Genomic DNA, 16065 nt, shown 5'->3' on the forward strand with positions numbered 1-16065 from the left:
GCCAAATTCAAATCCTCAGATTTGGCTTTAATGGCAAAGCGAAGGGACTGAACCAATCCCGCTGGAAAATGGACAACAAATCGGTGCGGAGGCTGTGGTTGCTATATTCCAAGTCCTTCAGAAACAAACCTATTCCAGCTGCGCGGCTGAAGTGATCTCCAGACCAACTTGAAGTACCAATAATAACGCTGTCATCCGTGACCATGTAGGAATTGCAGCTAACTCTTCCGCTTGAAATCTTCTCCAGCTCGTCTGTGGTGGGTATCACGTATCGGCGCTAGAAAAAGGGGTAAGGGTACATAGTGAATAAGTTGAAAAAATATTCTGGAGTAACCTTACAATTTGTATGTCTACTTCCTCCTTCATTTTATTGAGAGCTTGTAGCGAGCGTAGAAAGTGATCCTCTGTAGGATCTGAGTACTTCCACCAGGAAATGAGGAGTTTGATGGTCACACCTCTTTCTAAAGCAGCTCTACGGAGGGCATTGTCCACGACAGGCCAATATTGAATCTTGCTATCACTTCTTAACAATGGATTGTAGTCCATTAAGGACAATGAAATAAATTCAGAGGCTTTTTCAATCGTCCCCAAAATGGCATCCAATTCTAGGGTTCTACCCGTAGCCGAAATTGCTGGCGGAGAACTGGCAACAAATGCCCGCATCGTGAAATTCTTATTTACATTTAGCAAGAGGGGCCTTTTTTGGTTAATGTAGGTGTGATAGATCCAGGGCCAGTAGTCGGGCACTTCGTTATTTCCCAAATACCAATATGCCTTGAAGATCTTGACTAGATCCTGAGCCAAATGCGGGCAATTTGTGGCCAAGACTCCTAGTTCCTTACGCTGGGTAAGCGAACGCCAGTCCATATCAGCGCTACCTAAATAGAAATGCTGTCCATCGACCAGCCATAGCTTGGAATGCAGGAAATTAATGCCAACAATCTCTGCGGCACCATAGTTGGATAGGATGCGGGCATCCGCATGCCACATGCTCTGCTGGCTGCGGTTTAGCACTATTCGGATTCGCAACTTGGGTTTTCCGACATCTCCATTGGCAAGCAGCCGCTGAAATAAGTGATCTCCTGGCAGAGTACTGCTATCGTTAACATCCAACCCCCGAAGTGTCCAGTGGGGGGCGGCAATGTCCAGCGAATTCCTTGCCTTGCCCAGTAGCAGCTGCCAGGCCTCAAATGTGCTTCTCAGCCGGGGGTGGCTATAGTTTAAACTAGACGGCAGGCTCTCCACCAATTCGAGTTGGCATGGAAACGGAGTCTCCACTGGAGAGGGGCCGTTTTCATTCTCGTGTTGGTGAAAGGTCTCCCAGGGCAACAGGAGTACAATCATAACCAGCACGAAGAGCACAAAAACAGGCACCATATATCCGTGACCGCAGCAGCACACTTTCTGCTCATCGCGGACAGCAAAATTGCAACTGCAGGGTCGCCTGCAGCAGGATACGGAGGATGCTGGTGGTTCCCCCAGTTGATTGGGCACTGGCTGGTATTCCACTGGTATTTCGTGCACAGCGCGTCGCTCGGACATGGCGAAGGAGTCAAGACTGGCTCTAACTGAACTTGGTCAAACATTTTCCCAGCTAAACTTATTTATTATTCGAACAGTTGTTTCGAATCGACGCCCGCCTACGCAAACAACCAGGCGGCCAGTGCTAAACAGCGGATATCTTAGAGGGTCTTATATGGTAGTTATTATAAAAATGTGAGCAGGAAATATTTTGGAAAAATGGATAAAACGTATAAAAAATTTTAAATATTTTAATAAAAAAAATACGTATTTCCCTTGGTTTCATATTCGACCTTTAAAAAGCTAAATAGGCTGCAATGGCGCATATTCGCGGCACCCTCGCACACTGGCAGAGCGTCGCAGTGGTCGTCGTCCGGAGCAAATAGAATCAGTCTGTATTAAAATCTTCCGGCTGAGAGGGCTGAAAATTTTGATGACGGCTTAAACGTTGCCTGTGAAATTCCAATTCCAACGAGTGTTAAACGTATTTTAGTTCCGTATCGCCTAATAAGGACGCGAAGAATGGCTGCGAGATTGATGAGCGCCCAGGCACAGGTAATGGTCTTGTCTGGAGCCTTCTCCCCGTATCTGTGAATGTGATAATCCAACAAAAAGTATATGTAAACGTGAGACACCAGCGGCCAAATCAAAGCTGCGATAACGACTGGAACACTGCTGAAAAAAACTCGAAAAATAGTACAACATCATCTGAAAATTGTGCAGGATGTGGGTGGCGAAAAATCGGGAACTTTTTGCACTGCGCTTTTCTAACCTAAAAACGAAATCAAAAGTTGTTAGGTAACCGAGTACATTGTGATTGTGATTCCCAACAGAAGCATTAGCTGCCCCCTGCATCCAGAAGTGGGGGGGGGCTCTGGGATGCCTCTCAAATCGGGAGCATCCAGCAATTAACAGAAATTCGCAATGGTCCAAGGCAGTTTGCATTTACATAATCGCCTGGCGAGCAGTTATTTAACCAGGAGTGTCCCTAGCATATATCTTAGGTGGGAGGTCCGTCTTATCTGTGACAGGTTTACTTACACTAAGATAGGGACTTACTAAATATAGCTTTATTACGGTTAAAGGCTGTTTTCCAACTCGAGTATCACGCGCACTCCGCCGGAGACGGAAACGGAGTCCGGAGGGAGGGGGTCCATTGCCCCACCGGTGGGTTTTTCCATGGCAGCTTCTGGAGGTTTCGAGTGGCTTCACTGTACTTGTAAGCTTGCCAACAAGTTAATGACCTATTTGACGTAATTGAACTGCCATTTAAATGAACTCGAATTGTTTATCACGTGTTTTGGATAATTGCGATGCATTGTAGTAATTTTTAGTAACAGAACTAAATATTTAGGGCTTAAATATGTGGAATTATATTTGAATAAACGAAAGTGTGTTTATATTTGCACAAATGTTTTCTTTTTGCCGCAGGTTGTTATTGCCAGGCTACTAAAATAGAACTACTATATATAAGGAGACTATGTACAACATTTTAATAGTTTTTTTCAAGTTTTCTAATTATTAATAAAATTCTAGAGTTTCCAAACAAACCTCGGCTACCCTTTTTTGAAATCCCAGCTAATTAAGATTTTTATTTATTTCCTGATAAAGTAGCGCCAATCTAATTGGAGTTGAGGGGGCCCCTGACATGATAATCAAGTGTTTATTTCGCAACCCCTCGAATCAATCAAAACAGTCTTCACTCCAAATAAAGGACTGCTGATACAAGAGGCTTATGAAACATACACATATGAGTCAACACTGTAGACCATATGACTACTAAATTATGTTCTGACACCATGCTAATTGCTAAATCTTGATTTGTTGACGTTATCACCTCCAGGCTCACGAAAAATAGAAATGCATTATTATTTAATATTAATGAAATTATTTTTATTTCAGGTGTGCCGTCTGGGCAAGCATGTGGCTACCGAGGGTGCCGTGGTGCGCCAGTTCCATGCCTCCTGCTACTCTGCCTCGAAGGTGGCGCTGTCCAAGTTCGACTCGGACGTCTTCCTGCCCTACGAGAAGCTGAACAAGCGCCTGGATGTCGTTCGCGGCCGCCTGAACCGCCCCCTCACTCTCTCCGAGAAGGTGCTGTACTCCCATCTGGATGACCCAGCCAACCAGGACATCGTCCGCGGTACCTCGTACCTGCGCCTGCGCCCCGATCGTGTGGCCATGCAGGATGCCACCGCCCAGATGGCCCTGCTGCAGTTCATCTCGTCGGGACTGAAGAAGGTTGCTGTTCCCTCGACTGTGCACTGCGATCACTTGATCGAGGCCCAGATCGGCGGACCCAAGGATTTGGCCCGTGCCAAGGACCTTAACCGGGAAGTGTACGACTTCTTGGCCTCCACCTGTGCCAAGTACGGTCTGGGCTTCTGGAAGCCAGGCAGCGGTATCATCCATCAGATCATCCTGGAGAACTACGCCTTCCCCGGTCTGCTGATGATCGGTACTGATTCCCACACCCCCAACGGTGGTGGACTGGGTGGTCTGTGCATCGGTGTCGGTGGTGCTGATGCCGTCGATGTGATGGCCGACATCCCCTGGGAGCTGAAGTGCCCCAAGGTGATTGGTGTCAACCTCACCGGCAAGATCAGCGGCTGGACCTCTCCCAAGGACGTGATCCTGAAGGTCGCCGATATCCTGACCGTCAAGGGAGGCACTGGAGCCATTATTGAGTACCACGGCAAGGGTGTGGACTCCATTTCCTGCACTGGCATGGCCACCATCTGCAACATGGGTGCTGAGATCGGAGCCACCACCTCCCTGTTCCCCTTCAACCAGCGCATGGCTGACTACCTGAAGTCCACCGGCCGTGGTGGCATTGCCTCTGAGGCCCAGAAGTACCAGGGCAAGATCCTGTCTGCCGACAAGAACTGCGAGTACGACGAGCTGATTGAAATCAACCTGGACACTCTGGAACCCCATGTAAACGGACCCTTCACTCCCGATTTGGGACACCCCATCAGCAAGCTGGGTGACAACTCCAAGAAGAACGGCTACCCATTGGACATCCGTGTTGGTCTGATTGGCTCTTGCACCAACTCCTCGTACGAGGATATGGGTCGCTGTGCCAGCATCGCCAAGGACGCCATGAGCCATGGTCTGAAGTCGAAGATTCCCTTCAACGTGACTCCCGGATCAGAGCAGATCCGTGCCACCATTGAGCGTGACGGCATCTCTGATGTGTTCGACAAGTTCGGCGGCACCGTGCTGGCCAACGCCTGCGGACCTTGCATTGGTCAGTGGGACCGTAAGGACGTGAAGAAGGGCGACAAGAACACCATTGTTACCTCCTACAACCGTAACTTCACTGGCAGGAACGACGCCAACCCAGCCACCCATTGCTTTGTCACCAGCCCGGAGCTGGTCACTGCTCTGTCCATCGCCGGTCGCCTGGACTTCAACCCGCTTACTGATGAGCTCACCGGATCTGATGGCAAGAAGTTCAAGCTGAAGGCTCCCTTCGGCGATGAGCTGCCCGCCCAGGGCTTCGACCCCGGCCAGGATACCTACACCGCTCCTCCCCCAGTAAGTATATAAGCAAGAATTATTTTAAGAGAACTTCATTAAAAAAACGGATATTTTCTTGTAGAGCGGCGAAAGCGTGAAAGTCGCTGTGGACCCCAAGTCGCAGCGCCTGCAGCTGCTGGAGCCCTTCGACAAGTGGAACGGCAGCGATCTGACTGATCTGACTGTTCTCATCAAGGTTAAGGGCAAGTGCACCACCGATCACATCTCCGCCGCCGGCCCTTGGCTGAAGTACCGTGGTCATCTGGACAACATCTCGAACAACATGTTCATTGGTGCCACCAACTACGAGAACAACGAAATGAACAACATTAAGAACCAGCGCACTGGCTCCTGGGGTGGAGTGCCCGATGTGGCCCGTGACTACAAGGCCAATGGCATCAAATGGGTGGCCGTCGGTGACGAGAACTACGGCGAGGGCTCCTCCCGCGAGCACGCCGCTCTGGAACCCCGCCATCTTGGTGGACGCGCCATTATTGTCAAGTCCTTCGCTCGTATCCATGAGACTAACTTGAAGAAGCAAGGTCTCCTGCCTCTCACCTTCGCCAACCCCGCTGACTACGATAAGGTAGGATTCAATTTCAAATCTTTTCTGCATTTTAAACTATAATGAAAATGTATTTATTTTCCACAGATCCAGCCCACTAGCAAGATCTCCCTGCTGAACCTGAATTCTCTGGCGCCCGGCAAGCCCGTGGAATGCGAAGTGAAGAACGGCGACAAGGTTGACAAGATCAAGCTGAACCACACCCTGAACGACTTGCAGATCGGTTGGTTCAAGGCTGGCAGCGCCCTTAACCGCATGAAGGAGCTGGCCCAGTAAACGGTCCTGGACCTACTTAAGACCCCTGTCCAGAATCTAGAAGCCTGATAACGATCCCTGATCCCTGATCATAAGCGAACACACTCAGACTCAAAGGAAACACAGTCACGCAATGCAAGCAATCGAGTTATGGTATTGTTATTCAATTTTTTCTCAAACTGTCTAGATTTTATTTCGAGTATACCGAGTGTGCTGTTTTTAAAGTGAATTAATTATGTAACCATTAGAAATACCGAGCAATTGTAAAAGTTTTATATATTCATATATTATACCCAATTGTTTTTTAATTCTTGCTATGTATGTTGCCGTCGATATTGATTTTGTTTTTTGCGAATTTGTCCAACTGCTCTGAATTTGGTCACGACGATGAATATGATATAAAGTGCGAATAAAACTCACAATAATACGTTATGAAGTCGTTTATTTTATTTGCCAACAAGTGAAACCCTAAAATCTGACAATAATGTTTATTTTCTAGAAGCACTCCCCTGACACACATCCTAGTTCCTTTTTTTTATGTTACCCGTGAGTAACTTAATTGTATCAATTATAAGATTTAAGACACGAGAGTTGATATTACAACTTAGAGGAAAATAAAGAATAATACCGATATTGTTGTATGTTGGTTTATTTGAGAAATGGAGGAGTATCGTTGCCCAAGAGAAGCATGCTTTTCCCTCAATTGTCAAGTGACTCGTTTAAAAACATAACTATAGTTAAAAATTACCAGTTTCTACATAAAATTTAAAACGCTAAAATGAGTCGTTGGCTGCCACAGAGTACCACCGATAATGACTCGCTGTCGGAGTATACCTATACCTTTGGGAGCTCCAGCTCATTGGACAAGAGCACTATAACCTTCGTGCACCGACCTCAGCTCATGGCGCGGGCGGGAACCAAACTGAAATTGATAGCCCTTTACGGCGACCATGAGTGCTTGTGGAATCAGTTCCACAAGGACTATTTCAATCTACCCCTGAAGGCGCGAATTTGGGAGGCGATCGCTGAGGAAATGAAGGTTGATTCCCCTCCAGACTACTGGAAGCATATGATATACAGGCTGCGATACAACGTGGAAATTGAGAAAATCCAGGAGAAGGCAGCGAAGCATATGGGCCAGACGCCAGCGAAGAAACTCTTCTACGCCGATAATTTCCATTTTTTGAATCATATGTTTGATCGCGAAAAAAAGGGACCTCCCAGGGATCTTGTGGGTGTTTTTGATATCTCTTCCAGCAGGTTACTTATTGCTCCTTTTTTAGTCCTTGTATACCCCATCCTCGGCAGCTACCGTGGAGAAGAAATCCTCAAGAGTTACGAAGCCTGTCCGCGACAAACTTAAGCCTCGTATTTCCTTCATCAGAAGGATCGCCGCATTCGAAGCGCTGCGGAATCATAGGCATTCCAACTTGGTCCTCTCCCAGGAGGCGTTCCGCAAAATGCAGAGGGTAACGAGCGAAGGAGCCAAGGTCTACGGCAAGCCAAGGGCAAAGGGCAAACAGTAAATAGGGACATGGAACTTCAAAAAACCATTTAATAGCTTTTTCGTTTTATTACATTTCTTGTATCATCATAATCGCTCTTGTTTTTGCTTCTGGGTTTGCCATTTTTTTTTTAAATATAGACGTTATATAACAATTCATAATTTTAGCTTACAATATTTTTGTTTCGTATTCTTACAAATTTTGTATGCCTTTTGCCACGAAAACACTTTCGCACTCACCTGCAAATATACAACTTTCGAACTTTTTTGTTTTTGCAATTATTTAATATCTGTATGTATATATAATATATATTTTATGTATATAACTAAAAATGCGTAAATTAATTGTTTTTGTTTGTTACGTGGTTTGTGGGCACATTCCTTTTCACAAAAGGAACAAAACATGAAAATGTACATAAGTATTAGGTGGCAAATAGTTTGCCGTCTGTGTTACAAATCGATTCGCTTAATTCCGCATTAATTACACATACATGTATTATCGATATTATGAACCTGAATTGTTTTCCATTTCGAAGCGGCACTCCGGTTGTATTTTGCGCCTCTTCAATTGCTCGTTTTACGTTTCTCTCTAAAAGGCTGGAGCAGCTACAACGCCCCCGACGGCTAGGATCGACCCGTCCGCTAATCGATCCGCATCTCACGATGTGATCGATTAACTATTGTCCTCGTCTCGAGCGCCCGCCGCATGCAATGGTTGATTGGTTATTGTTTATCTCATCTACTTCTATGAAATGGCTCTTGAAAGATTTGGTTTGAACGCATCATTCCCACTCGGTGGTGCCAGGTGGCTTGGCCGTCAAGTCGTACAGCACCCTCGAGATTCCATCTAACTTGGATATGTCGCGTACAATTTGATTTAAAACCTGTGCGAGAACTCCATTTAGTATTTTTCGAAAATGTAAGTTTATTAAAACAGACCTGTATGGGGAGTTGAACGGAGCCAGGCTCAGCCGGAACACCAGTCATGAAGTCATTCGTTATGAACGGTCGCAGCACCACAGACCTTCTGCAGGAGGGCGTGCGATTAATTGGATCTCGGTCAAAGTGCACGGGTATAAGAACAACAGGCATCTGTGAAATTTTCCGGTATAGACCAGCTTGCATTATGATCTAAAAATACCCACAAACAATTAATATTTAAAATGAAATATTATTTATATTCATTCCTACCTCATTGGCTATGGCATCCGCTTGCCTCAACTGCGACAAAACAACATTGTTCAATGTGGTGTGCGTGATATCATTCACTAGATACTGCACTGGCTCCCCAAAGATGTAGCATACCCTGTTAACGTTGTGCAGAATTCTGGGTATAATCTTTGCAAGGAAGAGCAGGTCCTGCCAGTTGGGCTCCTGACTGGTCGACAGGCCTACAACATAGCTGTAGGAGCGCTTGTCGCCCTGGACGCCTACGGAACGAATGGGCAGTAGAGTGGCCTGAATTTGCGAGTTGGCCGAGATGCGTAGCAGATCCTTTTGCTCAGCTTCACTAGTGGCACCTGTTACCCTGTTGATCAGAGCATGATTCTTTTGCAGCTTGTTTTTGTAGTCCACTATGACTCGAGCAATGACCTGAAAAAATGTATTTACGTCAGCAATGGAAGCCACTAAGGATATATTACTTTACTTGCCTGAGTTTCAGAATAGTCCTTCTCCATGTAAGCTTCATCGGCGCAGAGCACGCGGATGGCGAGGCCGGGCCCGGGGAATGGTTGCCGCTCTACCAATTCTGGTGGCAGTCCAAGATCATTTCCCAAATCCCGCACCTCATCCTTGTGGAAGTCGCACAAAGGCTCAACAACACGTCCTGCATTTCGAAGTTCCCTACAAAATGATTCGAAGATTAGCAATTTCATCCGAAAAATTCAATTAGTTTATTATACCTGATCAGATCCGTATCGTTGTGATGGGTTTTGATTGTTTCTGCATTCGTACTGACCATGTTGGAGGCGGACTCGATTAGGTCTGGCCTGAGGGTTCCTTGGGCTAGTAGTACTTCCTCTGGCTTCAATTTCAGCTCAGCAACCACATCGTTTGTCACCTTGACGAATATATCACCTATTATCTTGCGCTTCTCCTCTGGGTTATAGGTCTGGCAGAGCATGGGCGTTTCCACTACGGAGTACTGGCCGGGCCGCTTAACTTGCGTGGTGCCCTTGAGGAACGTGTAGCCTTCCTTCCGGACGATTAATTCAATGCCGATCTCGCGCAGCGAACGTTCCACCTTTTCACTTTCGTTCTTGCGCATGAAACCTGGATAGAAAAATATTTTTAACCATTCTTCCTTTTAATATATACTTGGGTCTTACCATTATCCACATGCACGGCAATTATCTGATTTGGATATAGGGCTCGTCGGAGCAAAGCTGCACAGACACTTGAATCCACTCCACCGCTGACCAGCAGCTGAAAAATAAAATACTTTAAAATATCTGATCATAGGAAGGTATTGCTTTTCCCACTCACCAACACCTTATTGCTCCCCACTTTCTCTCGGATGTATCTTATGCACTCCTCTTTCCTGCTGCCCATGGTGAAGTTGGGGGTCAGTTCGCAGATCTCGTACAGGAAGTTTGACAGCATCTGTTTGCCGTTAATGGTTAGGTCGACCTCAGGATGAAACTGGACTCCGTAGATTCTCAGAACCTCGTTATAGACGGCCGTTACTATTCGGTTCGTGGACCAGCCGCCCACCTTCAGAGTGTCGCCTACCCTTTCCACGCTGTCTCCGTGTGTTAAGAGCACGGATTGTGTGCGACTGAGGCGACTGTTGAGGTACAAAAAAAATTGGTATAAGTCTGGGAAGTTCAACTTAATGCTAGGTTACATATTTTATAGAATATCTTGGTAATGTAAGACCACGTGTAGTTCAGTCTACGAGCTAAAATAAACTGAAATGTTCTTGGTCCGACTTTGCTCTGGCAGCATTGTATCAGCACAGGATTAAACTGAACCAACTGAAGTGCTTTCTAGTTGCTGCTTGGTCTGAGGTTTCTCTGCCACTGCCACAACCCATGCTCACCTAAAAAGCGGGCAGGAAGTCTCGATCTCGATGTTCTGCTGACCATCCTCCCGCACATCCTTTTTGAGCACTGTTCCTCCGAACTCTTTGTTGATCAACTGCATGCCGTAGCAGATGCCCAACATGGGAATCTTTAGCTTGAACAGATCGGGATCGTAGCTGGGCGCATCCTCAGCATACACCGAGTTGGGTCCGCCGGAAATAATGATGCCACGATAACCATTGTTCCGTATCGTAGCCGCTGGCGTGTCCAATGGCAGAATGTCTGACTCTACGAGCAGTTCGCGTACTTTCCTATCGATAACCTTTGGAAAATATGGAATGAATTAGCATTTTTCTTTTTATACGACATCTACATGGATTTTTGAAGATATGTACTCACCTTGCCGTATTGTGCTCCGGCGTCCAGTATAACAATCTTATCGTGCCGCAGGCCATTCTCTGCTGTGCCCAGAAATATATTTGAATTCATTTCTTTATCGTTGCAGCACTGCAAAAAGAACAGAAGAAAGTCAAATGTCAGTCAAGTAATCAGTCAAGCCGATGGAAGCACAGAATCTCGACTGGTCGAGGGATCGATTGTGTGGCGTATTTATGCTCCAATTGTGGCTGCAATCGGAGCTGGATATGCAAGGCTGTGAGCTGGCTAAAAGGCTGGGTATATTGGTTTTTCGTTTTCTTATCTAGGGGAATAGAGAGGCTCACCATACCGGCAGTATCTTGTGCAGCACTCGCAGAAACATGAAACATTCAACATGCAGCCGGCCAGGACGCTCTACGGTAGACAACAAACATTGGCAAACATATTCGTCACGTCACAGAGGTGAAAAGTGCAAGAGGGCGAACTCCGATGCGAAAAAACAAGCGAGAATAACAAGGCCAACAACAGGCGGAGACGCCTACCAAATGTGTGTTGTTTCGTCGGATGGGGTGGGGTGGTGTGATTTTTATTCTGATTTTAAATATTTTTTTTATAAAATTAAAATTTGACCAAGAACCTGGGGGGAGGGGCTGGTCGGGGGCGCCGGCTACTGACCGCCACAGATGACAGGCGAAAACGTAAATGCAGAATGAGCAGAATAGAGAAAGAGAGCGAAAGTAGAAGAGAGGAACTGGGTTGAGGAAAACAGAGATGAGAAAGCAAGATGGAAAGGAAAATGCGCAAGGAAAATTGCACGAAAATAAATAACAAAAACAACAGTGTGCCAAATATAATAGCAAATAATTATTAATTTTATGAAAACCAAACAAGTTCCCTAATTATTTTTTTTTCAAAATAATATTTTTCAAGCAAAAAATGGCAAACAGCAAAGGTATCTGAGATGCAGTGGAACATCAAGGCCATGCCAAGGGTTAAAGTTGCATTAGGTCACTGATGCGATGCGAACCCTGTGATGTAAGCTGGAGCATTGCTCTCCTTCCCGCCTCTCACCCCACCGCCGCTCCATAAATATGTTGATAAGGCCGCCGTTCAAGATGCAAAAGGTTATCAAAAACAACAAAAGCAACAACTTGAGCCCTCGTGGTGGGATGTAACCCAATATGTGGGCACAAACACCAACACAACTACTACCAACACACGTGGAAACAGCGGCCCGCAAGCGGCGCTTATAACCACAAAATGGCCACGAGATGTTTGCAAAATAAATCAGCTCGCAATGGGCAAAAAGTGGCAAAAAAAAAAAGGGCGAAATGTGGTCGAAGCAGATTGCACATGCACCTAGGCTAGGCAGTGGTGGGGCTGCGGCGGGGAGCGGCGTGTGTGGGTGGGCCAAAGCCAAAAAGTGCTGAGCCGCATGGCAAAGTGCGATTCCTGTGTGCGAATCCTTCGTTCGCACTCTCTTACCTGCTGTGTGTCGTCGTTGTTTTGGCCGAGTGAGGCTCAAAAGTTGGGACGGGAAGTCCGTGGAAAGCCTCTGGGGAAAACAGTGGAAAACTTTATGCTTAAACACTAGCTCGCGATCCGTTTTGTTAGCGGTCCCCGTTCTCTTCTCTTCTCTTTCGCCACTTTATCTCTTCTCTTTCTTCAGCTGCTTCGCACCGCAGTTACGCGTATTAGCCACAATTTCCGCAACGATTTTCGTTCGGCCCTTTGACGGCTGCTAATTGGGGCGTTATATTGACCGATTTTAGGCACAATTATCTATTTTCTTCTATATTGCAATTTTTTCGTGAATTAAAGCCGAAAGATGACTTATTGACGAGCAGTGTGACCATAACTTGCAACTGGGAAAAGTGGCGTTACTGGGAAAATACTAAACGCGCAAAATTTCGCATTTTTAAAAGGTGCTACTAAAAATAATATTTATTTTACTTTTTATTAGATTATGTCTTATTTATAATCTTTATTTATTCATTTATTTAAAACATCAGTAAGACTGTTTAAATTTTTTGAAGAACGTTTGAATTTGGCACATCTCAGAAATCTGAACTAAAAGTGATTAAATTATCTCCAGTTCCACAGTTAAATTTAAAACTATTAAAGGAAAATAAAAAACTATTTTCTTACTGCATTTATAATTAAAATTCAATATTTATAATTAAAATTCAATTCAAAAGTTCCATCCCTAAATAATGCAGTTTAAAAAACAACAATTACTTCAACGGTCACACCTAGCCCGCCAAAAGTGATTTGTTGTGCGCTCGTTGTGAAAAATCGCAGATAAATCTTTTTTGATTGCATACAGTTTTAGATATAAAATAGATCAAATGGCTCCTGCAAATGTGTCCCAGACAGATATAAGTATTGAAGATGAAGACGAGATTATGGCTCTGGAGAAACTGCTGGGTGCAGCGGAAAACGACGGTGCAGAATCAGCAAAACCGGAGAAATCCAAACCCACACCCACTTTGGCCAATGCTGTTCCAAAACTCCGCGAAGACAGCAGTTTTGCAGATGCCTTCAGTTATGAAAAGACCGTGAAGCCGGCCAAGAAGGAGAAACCACTGGCTAGTAAGGAACCGGAACTAGACTCATCCGACGATGAGGAGGTCAAGAACTTCCTGGAACGCAAGTATAATGAGTACGGAAGCGATATAAATAAAACGCTGAAGCAGCAGCGAGAATCGGCTCATGAGGGTAAGGTGGCAAGGGAGGTGGATAATGCCCTGAAGACTAGCAAGATGGTGACATCCACTCCACAGCCTCCTCTCAAAAATCCTCACAATCCCATCAAGCGGCAGTCTACGGTTAGCAGCTCCTTTCAAAGGCCTCCCCCTGCTGCAGCAGCAGTGGCCGCCTCTTCTAAGCCGAGTGCTCCTGTGTCTGCAGTTTACACGGATCCGGTTTTCGGGCTTCGCATGATCAACCCATTGATCTCCAGTTCACTCCTTCAGGAGCGTATGGGAGAACGAAAGGCTGTGCCCTTTTCCGGAGTGGCGTTTCACATTGAGCGTGGCGACCTGGCCAAAGATTGGGTCATTGCCGGCGCTCTGGTTTCCAAGAATCCAGTGAAGAACACGAAAAAGGGCGATCCTTACTCGACGTGGAAGCTTTCGGATTTGAAAGGGGAGATCAAAACCATATCGCTTTTCCTCTTCAAGGAGGCTCACAAAGCGCTGTGGAAGACAGCTGAAGGCATGTGCCTGGCGGTCCTGAATCCAACCATTTTCGAGCGCCGAGCAGGAAGCTCCGATGTGGCATGCTTGTCAATCGACACCTCTCAAAAGGTTATGATCTTGGGACAGTCCAAAGATCTGGGAACTTGTCGGGCCACCAAAAAGAATGGTGAAAAATGTACCTCAGTTGTTAATATCACCGATTGTGACTATTGCCTGTTTCATGTAAAGCAGGAGTATGGCAAGATGTCCAGGCGATCAGAACTTCAGTCGGCCACGGCTGGGCGAGGTCTGAATGAGCTGAGAAACAAAGTATTAGGTATGTAGTCCTAGAATTCAATATCCACAAAATCGGCTAATTTTCTTTTATTTTTTTATTCTACAGGCAAAACGGAGGTATTCTACGGCGGACAATCTTTTACAGCTGTTCCGGCGAAAAAGAGCGCAAAACTAATCAACAAAGAACGTGATCGTCTCAGTAGCCTAGCTGGATACGATGTGTCGCCGTTTTCTCATACAGCGGACCACGCCTCAAAACCAAAATCAGCCACGCCTCAGTCGGTGCCCTATGCCGAACGAACGGGACCGATTTCCCGGTCAGCAGGTGGCGTAGAAGCCTCTTCTAAACAGAGAAACAAGGATCTCGAGCGGTTGCGTTTGTTAAAGGCTGAAAATGAACGGTTTGAAAAGTCAACCGAAGCCAAGGGTCATGTACTAGGGGAAGCTAGTAAAGCGGAAGCCACGGTCACGCCTAGTACACCCACAACGCCGGTTGCTGTGCCGGACAAGTTCAAGAATCGAGGATTTTCTTTTGACGCCAGTTTGACTCCTAAACTATCAGGCAGCGAAAACTTCTCTTTTGAGGTCAATGTCGGAGCACGACAAGCCCAAAGTGCCAAAATGAGGGCAGCAGCATTGCTGAAGAAGAAACCTCTGGAAAAGGTCAATCCCAACTCAACCAGAGGCACTGAAACGGGCAAAAGGAGAGCCATCGATGAGCTCAATGACAAGTTCTCCAGCAGCGCTAAGCGTCAGAAAATAGAGGAAGAGGAGCGTGAGCTGATGCGCAAGTCCCGCATTGAGAAAATCATGGCCGCCACCTCGTCACACACGAATCTAGTGGAGATGCGAGAGCGGGAGGCTCAGGAGGAGTACTTCAATAAGTTGGAGCGTAAGGAGGCCATGGAGGAGAAGATGCTGGGAACCTACAAGATGCCTTGCAAAGCCGTCATCTGTCAAGTCTGCAAGTACACCGCCTTTTCCGCCGCCGATCGCTGCAAGGAGGAGAGACATCCACTTAAGGTTGTGGATGCCGAAAAGCGTTTCTTCCAGTGCAAGGACTGCGGTAATCGCACAACCACGGTGTTCAAGTTACCCAAGCAGAGCTGTAAGAACTGTAAGGGTTCGCGCTGGGTAAGGTCGGGCATGATCCGGGAAAAGAAGGTCCTCACCGGCAGGGAGTCCTTATCCATTCGAGGCGATGAGGAGGTCTTTTTGGGAAGTGTGGCAAATAGTGCCAGCCTTAATCTCTTGGTACCCGACGAAGAATAGACGAAAATTTGTTTCTTTATTTTGCGTTATGTGGATTGTTTATATTTTATTTATATAATTTAAGGTTTAAAGTATTATAGCATATGCAATACGTACAAATATTTACAGTCCATTGGTTGATCGCTATTTGGCATATAAAAATTAATCTTAGATAAATAAGTAAATGCGCCCAAAAGCCTAAAAATCTAAAGTGCCTGTGAGATTGTTGGTGCAGGTTGCTTATAACTTTGGAAAAGTACCAGGTGTACCAAACAAACCTTTTATGAATGTGTATTTTAGCTTTTAATTTATGTGAATGACTAATCTCTTACCCTATGACTGAAAAATAAAATAAAATTTAAAGCTTATTTAAAAAAAGTTCTTAATCATATTCTATAAAAGATGAACTAAGAGGAACACTTCACGATCTATTAAAATGTTATAAAATAAAATGAGGCACACTCTTAAGCTTTTTGAAGAACACAATATAAAATCCTATAATCCTATATATATAGATTTGTATAGTTTGTACAAAACGTATTATTTATTATCTTAAAACCTTAAAAC

The 16065-nt window shown here is 45.6% G+C and overlaps 5 protein-coding genes and 1 non-coding gene across 7 annotated transcripts; 3 read left to right on the forward strand and 3 right to left on the reverse strand.

The window, feature by feature from the left end:
* Window positions 1–6: 6 nt before the first annotated feature.
* On the reverse strand, window positions 7–1701 carry LOC108132311 (5'-3' exonuclease PLD3). Its single transcript, XM_017251683.3, has 2 exons — window positions 340–1701; window positions 7–277 (listed from the first exon to the last, which is right to left on the reverse strand). Exons 1-2 carry the CDS (start codon window positions 1540–1542, stop codon window positions 8–10), a joined length of 1473 nt encoding a protein of 490 aa, XP_017107172.2. The 5' UTR covers window positions 1543–1701; the 3' UTR covers window position 7.
* A 176-nt stretch (window positions 1702–1877) lies between these two features.
* On the forward strand, window positions 1878–6295 carry mAcon1 (Mitochondrial aconitase 1). Of its 2 annotated transcripts, XM_017251680.3 has the most exons (4): window positions 1881–2076; window positions 3424–5061; window positions 5126–5629; window positions 5696–6295. In XM_017251680.3, the coding sequence occupies exons 1-4, from the start codon at window positions 2044–2046 to the stop codon at window positions 5882–5884; spliced, it is 2364 nt and encodes a 787-aa protein (XP_017107169.2). In that variant the 5' UTR covers window positions 1881–2043; the 3' UTR covers window positions 5885–6295. The 2 variants fall into 2 exon arrangements, with proteins under 2 accessions (XP_070133917.1, XP_017107169.2); XM_070277816.1 differs by lacking the exon at window positions 5696–6295 and having other exon boundaries at window positions 1878–2076; window positions 5128–5371.
* A 257-nt stretch (window positions 6296–6552) lies between these two features.
* LOC108132312 (uncharacterized) lies at window positions 6553–7460 on the forward strand. The gene is made up of 2 exons (XM_017251685.3): window positions 6553–7094; window positions 7147–7460. The coding sequence occupies exons 1-2, from the start codon at window positions 6642–6644 to the stop codon at window positions 7387–7389; spliced, it is 696 nt and encodes a 231-aa protein (XP_017107174.2). The 5' UTR covers window positions 6553–6641; the 3' UTR covers window positions 7390–7460.
* bur (GMP synthase burgundy) lies at window positions 7417–12644 on the reverse strand. The gene is made up of 10 exons (XM_017251682.3): window positions 12257–12644; window positions 10793–10900; window positions 10411–10715; window positions 9855–10155; window positions 9698–9794; window positions 9272–9641; window positions 9020–9212; window positions 8559–8960; window positions 8307–8498; window positions 7417–8251 (listed from the first exon to the last, which is right to left on the reverse strand). Exons 2-10 carry the CDS (start codon window positions 10880–10882, stop codon window positions 8150–8152), a joined length of 2052 nt encoding a protein of 683 aa, XP_017107171.2. The 5' UTR covers window positions 10883–10900; window positions 12257–12644; the 3' UTR covers window positions 7417–8149.
* On the reverse strand, window positions 10237–10371 carry LOC122322249 (small Cajal body-specific RNA PsiU2-38.40.4). Its single transcript, XR_006246480.1, has one exon. It is a non-coding gene; the product is annotated as a small Cajal body-specific RNA PsiU2-38.40.4 (non-coding RNA).
* A 368-nt stretch (window positions 12645–13012) lies between the features above and the next one.
* Window positions 13013–15998, forward strand: Mcm10 (minichromosome maintenance 10 homolog). The gene is made up of 2 exons (XM_017251767.3): window positions 13013–14287; window positions 14354–15998. The coding sequence occupies exons 1-2, from the start codon at window positions 13120–13122 to the stop codon at window positions 15517–15519; spliced, it is 2334 nt and encodes a 777-aa protein (XP_017107256.2). The 5' UTR covers window positions 13013–13119; the 3' UTR covers window positions 15520–15998.
* The last annotated feature ends 67 nt before the right edge of the window (window positions 15999–16065 follow it).

Source organism: Drosophila bipectinata, chromosome 2L (genome assembly GCF_030179905.1).
Source record: "Drosophila bipectinata strain 14024-0381.07 chromosome 2L, DbipHiC1v2, whole genome shotgun sequence".
NCBI lineage: Eukaryota > Metazoa > Arthropoda > Insecta > Diptera > Drosophilidae > Drosophila > Drosophila bipectinata.

Excerpts from the sequence above, each read along its gene's own strand:
- LOC108132311 (XM_017251683.3), bottom strand. The coding sequence starts at position 1,542 with ATGTCCGAGCGACGCGCTGTGCACGAAATACCAGTGGAATACCAGCCA. Across the intron at positions 278-339 it reads AGGAAGTAGACATACAAATT|CGCCGATACGTGATACCCAC; the intron begins GTAAGGTTACTC and ends CCCTTTTTCTAG.
- mAcon1 (XM_017251680.3), top strand. The coding sequence starts at position 2,044 with ATGGCTGCGAGATTGATGAGCGCCCAGGCACAG. Across the intron at positions 5,062-5,125 it reads CCTACACCGCTCCTCCCCCA|AGCGGCGAAAGCGTGAAAGT; the intron begins GTAAGTATATAA and ends ATTTTCTTGTAG. Across the intron at positions 5,630-5,695 it reads ACCCCGCTGACTACGATAAG|ATCCAGCCCACTAGCAAGAT; the intron begins GTAGGATTCAAT and ends TATTTTCCACAG.
- LOC108132312 (XM_017251685.3), top strand. The coding sequence starts at position 6,642 with ATGAGTCGTTGGCTGCCACAGAGTACCACCGATAATGACTCGCTGTCG. Across the intron at positions 7,095-7,146 it reads AGGGACCTCCCAGGGATCTT|TCCTTGTATACCCCATCCTC; the intron begins GTGGGTGTTTTT and ends CTCCTTTTTTAG.
- bur (XM_017251682.3), bottom strand. The coding sequence starts at position 10,882 with ATGAATTCAAATATATTTCTGGGCACAGCAGAGAATGGCCTGCGGCAC. Across the intron at positions 9,795-9,854 it reads TGGGGAGCAATAAGGTGTTG|CTGCTGGTCAGCGGTGGAGT; the intron begins GTGAGTGGGAAA and ends TTTATTTTTCAG. Across the intron at positions 9,213-9,271 it reads AACGATACGGATCTGATCAG|GGAACTTCGAAATGCAGGAC; the intron begins GTATAATAAACT and ends ATCATTTTGTAG.
- Mcm10 (XM_017251767.3), top strand. The coding sequence starts at position 13,120 with ATGGCTCCTGCAAATGTGTCCCAGACAGATATAAGTATTGAAGATGAA. Across the intron at positions 14,288-14,353 it reads GCTGAGAAACAAAGTATTAG|GCAAAACGGAGGTATTCTAC; the intron begins GTATGTAGTCCT and ends TTTATTCTACAG.